The sequence below is a fragment of the Lycorma delicatula genome, chromosome 1 (assembly GCF_047948215.1).
Source record: "Lycorma delicatula isolate Av1 chromosome 1, ASM4794821v1, whole genome shotgun sequence".
NCBI lineage: Eukaryota > Metazoa > Arthropoda > Insecta > Hemiptera > Fulgoridae > Lycorma > Lycorma delicatula.
Genome location: NC_134455.1, coordinates 151,880,685 through 151,895,750, shown reverse-complemented (window position 1 = coordinate 151,895,750; position 15,066 = coordinate 151,880,685). Strand labels below are relative to the sequence as shown.

The following is a 15,066-nucleotide window of genomic DNA, read 5'->3' as shown; positions in this document are numbered from 1 at the left end:
AAAAACCTAAAGCCGGATCCACCCATGTCCAATGCGGAATCGACTCTGCAAGCAGAGCTAGCACCACCAGAAACCCGCGGTTGAGAAATAAAAACTGCCAAAGAAGCGATTTGGCTTTGCAGTAACAAAAACATACAGCCTTCTGCATCAGAAATGAGGTGGATCATTGTTAAAAGAACAACTAAACGACCTGGCAGAATGCCCAACTAACAGTGAGCAGTGTTGAAAAACAACACCGAGACTCTAACAACAACTCTCCTAACTCTGTGTGCAAACACAATGCCCCAAAGAAGGATACTAACTATCCAATGAATTGAAATACAATTCTACTGCACGTAAGTAACAGCCGCAGTCCTTACTGTTGACCGAATGCTTGCACTCTTTGCGCAATCTTTTACAGTTAATGCATGATGGAGCCTCGGCTTTCTGCGGACAGTCGTCGCGCTTGTGACCTTCCACGCCACAATGCGCGCAGACCGACGCATACTTACAGAATTTGGCCCTGTGACCAAAACGACAGCACTTGAAGCACCTTTGCACATCAACGTACTTCTTAACCCTACAGGAAGTAAAATCGACATACAACCTACCCTCAGACACAAACTTCTGAAAGAGACCAGCACCGAGTTCAAAAACACTGTGATACCGCTGAGCCTCACAACGTCCGGTCTTGAAGAGTAGCCTACACTCTTTTGCAAATGCAGCCTCATCCAACTCGGTGTTCTGGTCCCTCACGAGAGACAGAACCTCCTTATCGGATAGCCGCCGGTCAATGTCGTAGATAAAGACCCGGGGCCTACGCTTGCACTTTGGGTCGAGCTGAACTCGAGCTTTTTCACCTCTTGAGACTCCTGGATGACTCGGACTGTCATTTGCAACCACAACCAGACCCCTGCTGGTCTCTTTAGTTTCCCTAATCTTGAGGTTCTTTCGGTCCCTACGAAGAGCGACCTGAAAGTCCTCCTTGAGTTGTCTACTAATTTTAGTAGACCCCTCAGGCTGATTTACAAATAGAACCTTGGGCTACTTGGAAGCCTGACTAGCCTCACGCCTTCCCTTGACAACATCGGCAAAACGCCTTTGCTGCCTTGGGGCAGGCGTCAGGACAGTAACTACTTTGACCTCTGCGGGCTTAGAGGCCAACTTCTTGTAACCATCTGCCAAGGCAGACAGCACACCCTTAACATGCCGCAATCGCGGCAACGTTATGCCTTTCGCACTAGCGGTGACGCTCTTGGGGCCTTCGATAAAATCGAAAAGATAGTCTAGGCTCTGTTGAGCCGCTGCCAGCATAGCCTCGGAGCTGCCAGGTTGACCCTGGGCAGCCACAAAATCCTACACCAAAGGATCATTATTACACTCCCGGGTGGGAGCCCTTACCATCTCTACCTCAGAGAGCTCACTCTCCGAGCAAGAGGGGAACGGTGAAACCTCCGCTCTCCTCTTGCGCCCAGGTCGATCTACTAGCTGGTCATACAAACTGGCCAGAGTTACCCTAGCATGCCTACTATCCGGACGAGACATACTCGCTGTATTCCTTCTACTAAAAACTCTGCGAACCCACGTATGTGATGACTGCCTGCAGCAAGCCACGAACAGCTGGGGACCTTCTTTATTCCCCTGTCACTCTTTGTACCTCTTAGTCACTTCTGGATCGATTAAGTGCAATACGGAACACTTATAATACGGCACAAAACCACGGATAATGGCCCTCACTCTGAAAAGAGCGCAAGCAGGACTAGGGAAAGCCAAAAATATTCCCTTGCTTGTAACGGGGACTTACAACCAGAAGTCGTTGCCACCTTTCAGCCCCGATGAGGCGAGTACGCGCCGAACAAAGCTCACTCCGTTCACCTTCCGAAGAAAGTGAAACGACAAGTCTAAAATAGAAAGCACTAACTGCGATCGCAATCCCACAATTCAGTAAGCCTGAAACCATTGGAAGGTCCACACTCGACCACCAGCCAAAAACACCAAACAGCAGATCTAATTACAGCACTCTGGACGCACTTAAGGAAACCAGAGTGATAAGTGATGGCACAACTCATTCCATTATTCAAAACAAACTGAACTACCATAAGACTTATGGAAGGTGGGTTCCCAGAGAACTCACCATTCATCACAAAGCCAAGAAATTTCACATTTGCACTGAACTCAAAAATCGTTTCAATAATGACGGTGATGCATTTTTGGACAGGATTCTAACCTGTCATGAAACTTGGATACATCATTTTGAGCCGGAGTCCAAGTGTCAAAGCGTGCAGTGGAAACAACCTGAATCACTTGTCCATAAGAAATTCAAAATGCAACCATCGGTTGGTAAGGTTATGTTAATCATCTTTTGGAGTGCCCACGGTTCGATTTTCTGTGATTCTTTGGAGGAGCAATACACTATCAATAGCCTCTACTACTTAGCCATGATTGAAGACAAAGTCAAGCCCATACTGAAGAAGAAATGTCTGGGATGGCAGAAGAAAGGCAGGCATGCTTCTTCTTCTTCAAGGCAACGCTCAACCTCATATGGTACAACTGGTGCTGGAAACTATTGGCAAAATGGGTTGGGAGCTCCTACCTCATCCTTCTTACAGCCCTGACCTAGTCCCTTTGGATTTTTATTTGTTTGATCCGATGAAAGAAGCTATCCATGGCATCAAGTTCAACAACAATGAAGAGGTAAAAAAATTGCAAAACTGGCTTTGAGCTCAGGGTAAAGAATTCATCACTGAAGGGATAAGAAGACTTGTAAAAAGATGGGACAAGTGCAGAGAAGTTGGTGGAGATTACATGGAAAAGTAGACAAAAAATTGCAATTATTTAACAGACTATTTTTGCAGTGCAGCTACATGTCTGTTTAATTAATTATTGAATGACCCTCATAAGTAGAAAACAAATAAATTCAAATAAAACAAATATGAGTAAAATAGCTTAATAGTAAAATAGTTTAATAGTTAAATTATAAATGAACAAAACTGTCATCTAAATAATAACTAATTAATTGTACTGTAACACTCTGACGTCATTCATTATATATAAAGACAATCTGCTATCAACAAGTTAAATAATTCCTCACTTTTGAAATACTTTTTTTTATGCACATGCATGGCTGTGCACACATACACAAAATCTTCTTACAAATCACGCAATTAAGGTGTGAGTAAAATTATTCTTTTAGATATATTTAAATCATTCTTTGCAGCATCTTCTATCTCTGCAGTAAAAGAAATTTTCTGCCACAACTTGTAATCTAACAGTGTCAAAATTATAATTGGTAATGTTAGCAGTATAATTATTAATCTAATCATTATATGGTCAATGCAAAATCACTGATTATAATGTGCTGCTCCCAAATGGATAAAAATATTCTAATCTCCCAAGGGATTGCAGGCAGGATGGGTAGCAGCTACCTCCCAGAAAGGATTTTGAACTTTTCTTTGAGGTAGGATTGTTTCTTTTACATTAAGATTCTTTTGAGAATAGATATTCTTTCCTACATTCTCTTTACCATTTATGGTACTTTGGGTAACCTGTTAAATCTGTGCTGAGGATGGTGAGACCTGGAGACATATGCATGCTTTACTTTTCAAAGAAAGCAGCCTATGAGTTGACCCGAAGAGTCTTGTTTCTTTTACAATGGCTAGTTTCCTGTAAAACAAATCTAATAGATGAAATGCCTAACAGATAATCTATTTCTCAGATAAGTCCTCTAATTCATTTTGAAATAAAGATACAAAAATCTTAACCTGCATGAATGCATCCAGAGGGTCAATTTCCTCTTCTTCATCTTCCTTTTTATTGTCCAATTTCCCCTCCTCCTCCTCATCACTATCATCTTCTAGATTCCATTTCTTTGTAGGTAACTGTAAATTGGCTGAAACAAATAACAAAATAAAATCAGAATCCATAAGCAAACTGAAATTATCAAGATAAATATAATCATAAATATAGTTACGTTTGGAAGAAACAGTATAATCTTTGAAGTGATATGTTACACTTTTTAGTAATTTATATGATTCAAACATCAATGAATTCATCTCAGAAAGTTTTATAAAACGTTTGCCAATAAGTAAATAATGTGGATATAAGCATAATTATATATAAAATTTGTGTCTAGAGCAGTTGAAGAACCCAAACTCCATAAACTCTGATGAATTTTGAATACAGAATAGATAGTTGGGGTTATTATAACACAGATAAATTTCAATACACAACAAGTAATGGTACAGAACTTTATAAAATTATTTATGTACAGAACAATACTAATTATCTCTGTATCCATTAACCAAACAATCTGTTAACTGAACTTAACTTTCCTACTGCATTGTAATAAAGAAAATAATAGAAAAAAAACTGGGCTTGAATTATAAACGTAAAACAGTAACTATAAACAGGAAACATTGTAACAATTGGGTTTCCATGAATAAATAATCAATTGAAGTCCATTTTACCTATTGTCATACATCATACAAACTATGCTGTTCATTACTTTTAACAATAATTTTATAGATAGTTGTCTCATAAAAAAATAAAGAAGGTAGAAGTGAAATAAAGTGAACTAAAATGAAGTGAAGAAAGAATAGTAAACTGAATTTAATCTTTTGTAAATCAATGATTACAGCATTAAAAGTGAACTTATGCTAACTTCTTTAGTGGTAAACTAGAATCTGTGAAGGAGACAGTTCCAGAAAAATGAGGAGAGCAGCTGATAATGAAAAATTTGATAATGTAGTGTATACTTTGTTTGAACAACAAAGTAGTAAATGTGAATCCATACCAAGCCTATTATTTGTGGAAAGCATCTATAATGAATAAAAAATATTAAATTTATACCAATCAAAAAAAAAAATTTACATTTTTAAACTATGGCAGTTGGTTGCAAAAATTCAAGTTACAGCATGGTGTACATCAGAGGTTACCAAACTTATTTTTCTCATAGACCACTTTCAAAATTTTGCTGGTTCCGGTGGACCCCCTGCAGCTAAATTTCTACCATATTTCCAGTCAACAGAAAATGTGAAGATTAGATCTAACTGTGAAAATTTGCATTGCGGCTGAGTTCCGCGAACTAACAGCTTCCAAAAAAAAAAGTGAGAATTGATTGGTTAATTTTTGATTGACTGTGCTGTGAGTGGATGTCAAAAAAGTAAAGTTGGCCAATCAAAAAAATGCTTCCATCCAACTTTACATTTTTTACATCTACTCACAGCACAAGAAAGCAATCAAATCTCACTTATTTAATTTAGAAAACTTCCTATTCAGAGTGGTAAAAAGCAAAAGAAAAATAGTATATTTTTTTGTGTTGCATTTATTCAAATATGTAATCACTACACTATTAATTATTATTGTTATCATATTGCAATGTAATATAATAAAATTGTCGTAATATAATTAAAATTAAACATTAATAACGTAATGTAACTTCTACAATGACAATCACAAAATAGTTACAATTTTAGTGGGAGGGATGTACTTGATGGATTGACAGCAAATTATCAATATTTGGCTTCAGTTTTGTTAGGAATAAGCGAAAATCTCCCCGTTCTGTGATATTGAATCTGCTCCTTTTTTTTTATAAAAGGTTTGTAATGACACTAAAACTTTTTTCGACAAGATATGACGAGGGAAACGCTATCAAAAGCTTTCTCGCAATTCCCCACAGTCCAGGATATTTTTCTGGTATTTCTGCCTGCAGCCAAAATGTTTGATACCCTCTTTTAAATTTCACCTTCAGCTCCTCATTAGTGCTAAGCTCGAGTAGCTCCTCTTGTAATATCACATTCTCCACTTCCGTTTCATCAAATGGATTTATGATCCATGGTGGTATTTCCATCGTCAGAATATCTTCAAATCTGATTTTGAAGTCATCATGCAGGGCAATTAAATTTATGTATGTCTGAATATCCTCATCAAGGCATTCTACCTGTGACAAGTTTGAAAACTGGGCGGCGCTTTGCAAGTCTCAACACGTTCGTTGTACTGAATATGGAATATGCAAGTTTTTACAAGTAACAGTCGCTGAGCTTCTCATAACATTATCTGCCTAGATTGATAAGCAAAGTCAAGCCAACATTTTAGTTCTTCACTATCGAAACCAGATGAATTTTCGTGGACCCCTGCTTACGAATTGTGAACCCCCATTTTTTTGTCACACCAACGTAGACCCTCACTGAGTCTCCCATGGACCCCTGGGGGTCCACCTGGACCACTTTGGTGTACATCAACTATACTGGTAGTACTAATGAAACTCTTTCTGTTATTTTTTTAAATAGCTGATAATTTTAAGATTAATTTATTAAAAACATTTTTTTAATTTAAGAAAAAGTGTAAAACATTAAAAACAATTACAATGATGATGAGATGGCTAAACTGAAGAGCTTGAACAAAATAATAATATTAGGATGCAAGCAAGAAAAGTTAGCCTTTGAATTCAAAGCAAAAACAATGAGTGTATAACGATTCTGAAAAGTGCAACGTACATACTAATTATAGGGAAATTCAAGAAACCTCACTAATTAGAAGACATCAATATGAATAATTTCCTATTAATTAGATGTCCCAAAGAAATGTTTGGATGGCAAAATCAACAAAATGGATGGATATCCTTTATCACAAAAAAAAGATTTGAAAATAAAACTAGTGATTCTGAGCTGCTGCTGGTGAAAAATAATCATGTATTCCCTTCAGAAAATTAATTACTTAAGTATGAGGACATTGTTTAATCCTCTAAATGTAACCAGTATACTACCACTGATGTATCAGAGCTTCATAAAACCTTTTAAAACATATTGCTAATTTTTCCTCAGGTATATATTACTTAATGAAAATGGGGAAGAGTGTAAAGACTTAATAAAAAATTTGAAAAGAGTATACACCATCATAGCCTGCAAATAATATAAAAACTGAAACTGAAAATAAAATAAGAAAAAATGTCTAAATCCAATTTTACATAAACATTTCAAGCCTGATAATGATCATGGACAAAAGATACAGATATTAAAAACCCTGAAAGTGTCCATCAGTTTTTAAAGTAGATGCCCGCTCTTGAAAAAAGTGATAAAATCAGTGAATGGTAAAAGGTGGATGAAACTGCACCTGGTCTTCAATTACTAACCAATTAAAAAATAATATCATTAAAATGAACATATTTCATATGAAATACTAGCAAAATGAAAACTAGTGAAACAAAGTGAAATGAATACTAGCAAAGACAATGAGAATACTGCAAATACAAAAACACCACAGCAGCTAAAGTTTTTGACACTCATAAAATTGTTATGCAGTGGGTTAAAATGGAGGATATGATAGACATATTCAGTTTATCTATCTTAAAAGTCTACAGTTACAAGATTGAGAGCTTTTTTTGGTTGTGGAAGGCACTTTTTAGTCAAACAGAAACTGGGATGAGAAACTAATACACATTTTAAATCAGAATTAGGAAAAATAGTAGATGTAGAAACTTGAAACAACAAAGAATTTCAAGATGCTATTCTCAAAGAATGTGTTAAACAAAGATGGAACACCAATATATAATACGAAAGGTAAAGTCGATAGATGGGTGGAATATATTGAAGAGTTATACGGAGGAAATGAATTAGAAAATGGTGTTATAGAGGAAGAAGAGGAAGTTGAGGAGGATGAAATGGGAGAAACAATACTGAGATCTGAATTTAAGAGAGCATTAAAAGATTTAAATGGCAGAAAGGCTCCTGGAATAGACGGAATACCTGTAGAATTACTGCGCAGTGCAGGTGAGGAACCGATTGATAGATTATACAAACTGGTGTGTAATATTTATGAAAATGGGGAATTTCCATCAGACTTCAAAAAAAGTGTTATAGTTATGATACCAAAGAAAGCAGGGGCAGATAAATGTGAAGAATACAGAACAATTAGTTTAACTAGTCATGCATCAAAAATCTTAACTAGAATTTTATACAGAAGAATTGAGAGGAGAGTGGAAGAAGTGTTAGGAGAAGACCAATTTGGTTTCAGGAAAAGTATAGGGACAAGGGAAGCAATTTTAGGCCTCAGATTAATAGTAGAAGGAAGATTAAAGAAAAACAAACCAACATACTTGGCGTTTATAGACCTAGAAAAGGCTTTCGATAACGTAGACTGGAATAAAATGTTCAGCATTTTAAAAAAATTAGGGTTCAAATACAGAGATAGAAGAACAATTGCTAACATGTACAGGAACCAAACAGCAACAATAACAATTGAAGAACATAAGAAAGAAGCCCTAATAAGAAAGGGAGTCCGACAAGGATGTTCCCTATCGCCGTTACTTTTTAATCTTTACATGGAACTAGCAGTTAATGATGTTAAAGAACAATTTAGATTCGGAGTAACAGTACAAGGTGAAAAGATAAAGATGCTACGATTTGCTGATGATATAGTAATTCTAGCCGAGAGTAAAAAGGATTTAGAAGAAACAATGAACGGCATAGATGAAGTCCTACGCAAAAACTATCGCATGAAAATAAACAAGAACAAAACAAAAGTAATGAAATGTAGTAGAAATAACAAAGATGGACCACTGAATGTGAAAATAGGAGGAGAAAAGATTATGGAGGTAGAAGAATTTTGTTATTTGGGAAGTAAAATTACTAAAGATGGACGAAGCAGGAGCGATATAAAATGCCGAATAGCACAAGCTAAACGAGCCTTCAGTAAGAAATATAATTTGTTTACATCAAAAATGAATTTAAATGTCAGGAAAAGATTTTTGAAAGTGTATGTTTGGAGTGTCGCTTTATATGGAAGTGAAACTTGGACAATCGGAGTATCTGAGAAGAAAAGATTAGAAGCTTTTGAAATGTGGTGCTATAGGAGAATGTTAAAAATCAGATGGGTGGATAAAGTGACAAATGAAGAGGTATTGCGGCAAATAGGTGAAGAAAGTAGCATTTGGAAAAATATAGTTAAAAGAAGAGACAGACTTATAGGCCACGTACTAAGGCATCCTGGAATAGTCGCTTTAATATTGGAAGGACAGGTAGAAGGGAAAAATTGTGTAGGCAGGCCACGTTTGGAGTATGTAAAACAAATTGTTGGGGATGTAGGATGTAGAGGGTATACTGAAATGAAACGACTAGCACTAGATAGGGAATCTTGGAGAGCTGCATCAAACCAGTCAAATGACTGAAGACAAAAAAAAAAAAAAAATTCTCAAAGAGATAACTAATGTCTTTGGAATAAGTCAGATCCTATTCTTTAACATTATTTGAAAGGCCATCAAATAGTTTATTCTAAACTACTAAAAAGTAATCTAAAATTGGCTGCTTCACTGAACAAATCTGATTTGGCATGCAATAAAGGCATGCTTTTTCAGTTTGTCCTCACATCACTAAACTGACATAAGATACGATCACTGAATTAGACTAGGAGCTATTACCACATCCAGTCTGTGGTTCTGATTTGGTACTTTCAGACTACTATCTTTTTGGTCCGTTAAAATCTGATTTTATGTAAAAGATAATCTGAAAGTAATGAAATGAAAACGGCCATCCAAACATGATTCTATTGTTTAATTAAACATTTCTACATTGATGGAATACAAAAGCTCATAGAGGTATGGGACAAATGAATATAAAGAGAGGAAGACTCCTAAAAATGACAAATATTAATATCTGCAAGTTCTTAACAGTAAGGCTATTCACATTTATATGTTCACTTATTGAATGACCTTTATAAATGAAAAGATAAATTAGAAATAAAATCATGAATGATTTTTTTTAATTAATATTAAAAATAATAATTATTAATGCAGTACTAACATTATCTGCAAACACTAACGCTCTCTGATCACTATTGTATCTGATTAAAGAATTTCCATGATCATATACAGAATCTCCAGTTCAAGGGGCAGCACCCTTCAAACCAATAGCCAAAGGCATCATACACTTTCATCAATAAAATTACATAATAAGGTTTTAGTTTTTAACTGAATTATAAGGTTTTTGATAAATTACATTACACTATTAAGGTTTTAGAAATTAGCTATTTATTTTTTAACCATTTTTAAAAAAAAATAATTTAACCATTCTTTTTTATAATTTACAATATAATTTTAGTTAATAAAAATGTCTAGAAATAAAAGAAAAAAATTATTAATTCGATTCACAACAATAGTGTATTTACGGTAGTAATAGCTTTGCTAAGATTTAACTTTATTACATCATATAAGCACTTAGCTCAGAAGAAAAGATTATACGTAACATGCAATGTAAAAACTTCACTCAGACCAGTAATTTGGAACAATCAAGAAACTCACAGATAAGTACTGAAATTACCCACTGGTTTGATTGGGAAATAGCAGTTAAAACTTGTAAGAATTAGTGTCATTTATATTTGTTAGCTATCAAAGTGCCTACACCATCTATTAAATGGACACAGCAAAAATAAAAAATTAATTTTATAAAATGATGAAAATGGATGATTATATTAATGGTAATTAAGACACCATTTACATACATGTAAGTGATATTATATATATAACTTTCATACATAAATGATTATATGTGTTTTGGAAGAAATAATAAAGTTACTTTTTATTAAGAATTGGGCATATACATTTCTAAGGTTTCACAAAAGAAAAAAAATTACATCAGAGATTTCAATAACTATAATGCATTGCAAGAATATCCCAGCTAAATAACATATTTTTGAGTTAATGGTAATCAAGGTATGAGCATAGCAACACACCCAACTGTTTTGAATTTCATCAATCATGGAAACCCATTACAACTGAGCAGGCAAAGGAGTCATCAGTTAAATTAAAAATTTCAATTAATCTGAACTGGATTTGTATAACTGGCGCTTGGGGCTAAAAAGCCAGTGTTTATAACTGGGCTTTTCGTGTCAAATTAGGCATCCTGTATGTGTAATTTATTATCCAGCAAAAAGCAAATACCTAAAGAGCTTTTAAGATCTTTTTTAACCAATTCCAGTTCTTTTTTCTTTCTCTCTGCACGCCACCTTTCAATTCTTTCTCTTCTTTTCTGCATTTCAGCTTCTAATCGCTTCTGCTCCTCTTCCTAAAAAAAATCATAGCATAACCATTAGCATAATAAGGAATACCTTAAAATAAAAATGATTTGTATATTTTAAGAATTTCTAAAAGCCATGAATTCTCAAGAAATCATTATATTTATTTTCATTATTAAGTAAAAAAAAAAAAAAACTATTTGTAAAATTATCTAGCTTATTCCATGAAATTAATGCTAAGGTATAAAAATTTAATAACTTTGGGTACAATATTTTATTTTTACAATTACCTGGCTTAATTATGATTGATGAATTATTAGTATCCAACATAAATTAAATCTATTCTTTTACGACTTCCCATTTAAGAGCAAGCAAATTCTTCCTAAGAATGTTTTTTATTATAACTTTTTCCCTTTGAGGAAATGTCAAAAAGAACAAGACAGTTTTGTTCTTCCAATAAAAAGGCGGAAATATTGACTTTTCAATAATTATCCATAATTTCACATATTTAATATGAGCTGAAAGTAGGTTCATTTTTCAATTATTTGTAATCTTTTTAACAAACTAATTTCTAATAAGTACTCTTCTGCTTCTCTGTATGAAGAAAGAAAATCTATGATATGTTTTCTTCATTCACCAAATGAAATCTGCAAGTTGGATAGCAATACGATGATTGTTATCTGAGACGAAGTAAACTCAATATACTGTTCTAAAAATAACCATATTTCTCTCTGTGATAAGTGCTTATTGTAGGCTTTCCACTTTTAAGACCAATATCAATATTTTATGACTGGAATGAGTGCTTAATATTAATTCTGATGAAATACAAAAGAGAAGAATAAGGCATTCACTTTTACTGAATCATTTGTTATTGAATCAACTGATTCATATGAATCAGTTGTTTCAGTTTCAAATGGATCATCTGTTATAAATGATTTGTTGAATCAAGTTATTGAATCATCTGCAAGTCATCAGATTTTTTAAAAGTCTGTACTACTGGGTTCTACGTGAACTTATGTGCATGAACACCAATAGAATCATTTGAAAATTTCTAATAAGCTTTTGAAACATTATGGAAATGAAAAAAGTTTCTGACACACATTAAAAACTTTTGATGAAACATAGGTTCATCAGTTTAAATCAGAGAATAATCTTCAGAATCTAAATGAAGAAATTCTATCATCGTGATATTTATTTTGAGTAGCAAATACAATACAGCAAGTACAGTAAACATAAATTAACTTGTATCATAGTGCAAAGATCTAAACAATGAATCTTACTTTGAGAATACAAAATCTTTCAAGTTTTGGATAGCAACCAAAAATGTTTGTGCTGCAACCTCTTAATAAGAAAAATTGAAGTATTCATTATTACTTTTTGATTTTTCTTTAAGTACTTTAATAGTCATAATCTATTATTTATTTATTTTTCATGTCTTTAATCCTCTTTCATCAATCTTCTTAGATATATTTTTGTTCACATAATCATTAATCTACCTCTTCACATATTCTTCCATTTCTTTCTCACCCTTCATATCACTGTCCTCATTTTTTCCTCAATAATTTTTAACCTATTCCTACATATTAAATCAAAACAGTCTGTAGTATTTCCTTCAAATTTTCAGTAGTCTATGATAAAAGAATCATATGGCCAACAAGATTTTTGAAGTATTTTTTTGATAACTGTTACAACTTTTTTTTTCTACGGTCTAGGATATTACCTCTTAGATGTCACTATTAAACACAACAGGTAAAGAGCAATATAAAACATTCATCTTTAAACTCCCACATTCTATGCATTTCTAGTTCTGTTTTTCTTTATTTTGTAACAATCATTTCTCTGAAATCATACAGTAATACAATCAATCACAGGACTTAACCTTGATTATTTAAAATTTCACTATTTAAAGTATTCACATTTCACTAATTCTACAGATACTCTTTATTAATTTTTGCTGGTAGGTTACAGCTTTCTTAGAACCAGGAAGCTGCCAAAGTTTTACTCATAGTGCAGAATCCAGTTGCTATTTTTGAATCTAGGATAAACTGAAATGGAAGGTATCTAAGGAACAATACTTACATTTAAAAAGTATATAATATAAAAATTTACAATTTTTAAAAATTTAGTTTATTAAAATTTGATCCTGACCTTATCCAAATTTGTAGGGTCAAATGGTTCATCATCATGTGCTGCAGCTGCTGCATTCTTGTCTTTACCAGATCCAGATGAATACTCATGCTGCTGTTGTGATGACAAATGTTGTTGGTGATCTTTAGTTTTGGTTCGTTCCCTGGAATGAGAACGTGATCTTGAGCGTGACCTTGAACGCCTCAATTTTAATAAATTTTTACTAGAACTGCTGTTCTTATCCTTTGACTCTCTCCCACTTCTATTAAATAAATTCAATAAAAATCAACAAAACAGTAATAAAGAAAAAAAATAAAACCAAATAAATAAAATCAACATAATGTAAATAAAGAAGAGCTGAAAAAAAATGGTCCCAGATCAAAATAAAGTAATAAAAAGAGAAATAAACAAGAAACAATAAAAACAATTCACGCAAACACTATCAAATGGTCATAGAAAAAAATATCTGTAGTAAAAAAATATTTACAAAAGCCAGTTGTATAAACAAAAATACAGTTTAAATGAATGCAAAGAATTGTAAACAGTTCAAAGATTTTTACTGAATCCAGACCTTAAAAATTCAGTTCTGTCTATATGTAAAACTCTTCATTTACAGTTTTTACAGTTAACGGAAGGTATCTAAGGAACAATACTTACATTTAAATACCACATCAATGAGATTTATCTTGTTTATATTATGATTTAAATATTTAATTTAAAAAAATTAATTAATGGGTTCAAATGACATATAATAATTTTCAATATTGTAGACATTAACTATTCTATTTGCATTTGTATTATTGTAGTTAAAACTATTATATTCCTGGGTAGATGCTTCTTGTTTTTTTTATTTTTTTTTAATGTTATTAATGAAGTATTAGATTGTCACATTCTTTTTAATGTATCTTTAATCTAAATTCTTTATAAAAAATATTATATCCATTTTGGTTTGATATAAATTTTATTTGTACGCATATATTTTTGTTTTATGCCTAATTCTGCTTCATTATTGAGTGTATACTTAATACTTGTATGTTTTGTGTATCAAACAACGTATTTATTTTGTGTGACCAAGGGTGATTTGTTATTTTGTAAATGATTGTATTATGATGAGTTTTCTAAAAACCCAAGGAAGTTTTTCAATTTTCTCATTAATTTTCTCATTTTTCAATTAATATCATTGTTTTCATCAGCTCATTTTCATTTTCAAAACTTTCTAATTTTCACAAACAAAAAATGTACTAATCTGTAGTAAATAGTACAGTACTTCATTACTGTATCAGTACTGTTTCATTATCAGTAGTGAAAAGTTTATTATGTAAATAAGAGTTTTTAACAATAATAAATTTCTACTTTGGAAAATTTTCACATTAAAGAGGAAGTGTTTTATGTAAACATGATAATAGCTTGATCATTTGTTGGTAATAATCATCTTTAAAATTTAAAGCGTTAAAAATTAAGTGAACATTATTTAAAACATAAATATTATTTAAAGAAATACAAAAACAATTAAAATTTTCATATACTATGAATCATTATTACTATTGAAAAACTAAAATTTTATGACTTACACAAATTGCAAGCAATAAAAAATTTAAATAATAAAGGTATAGTACATTATAGTAGTGTTGCATAGAATATTTATTGTAGTTATATTAAAGTAACAAAACTTATATTTAAGTATCAAAACTGAAATATAACAACAAAACCAACTTGTGTACTAGCAGAACACAAGATGTTTAGAATAAAATGTAAGATTTATCTGTTTCCAAAGAATTCCATCTTTACTGGAAAAAACTCTTATTTTTCAGAATCTAACTTGCTGAAAGTCCCACAAGTAGAAGAATTGTCAGACTTTACAATAAATGGTAAATTTAGCTTATATTTTCTGTAGAAGCAACAGATATCTTACATATCAACAAAAAGTAAAAAGGAAGTATATTTCATATAGAATAT

General features: G+C 32.6%; 1 protein-coding gene across 2 annotated transcripts in view; it reads right to left on the bottom strand.

Moving 5' to 3' along the window:
* Prp5 (pre-mRNA processing factor 5) overlaps positions 1-15,066 on the bottom strand; it is a 122,305-nt gene that overhangs the window by 76,175 nt on the left and 31,064 nt on the right. For both annotated transcript variants that reach the window (XM_075365141.1, XM_075365132.1), the window contains 3 exons: positions 13,132-13,372; positions 10,910-11,033; positions 3,741-3,868 (listed from right to left, as the gene is read on the bottom strand). In XM_075365141.1, the coding sequence (XP_075221256.1) occupies positions 3,741-3,868; positions 10,910-11,033; positions 13,132-13,372 (493 nt within the window). The remainder of the gene's footprint in view (positions 1-3,740; positions 3,869-10,909; positions 11,034-13,131; positions 13,373-15,066) is intronic.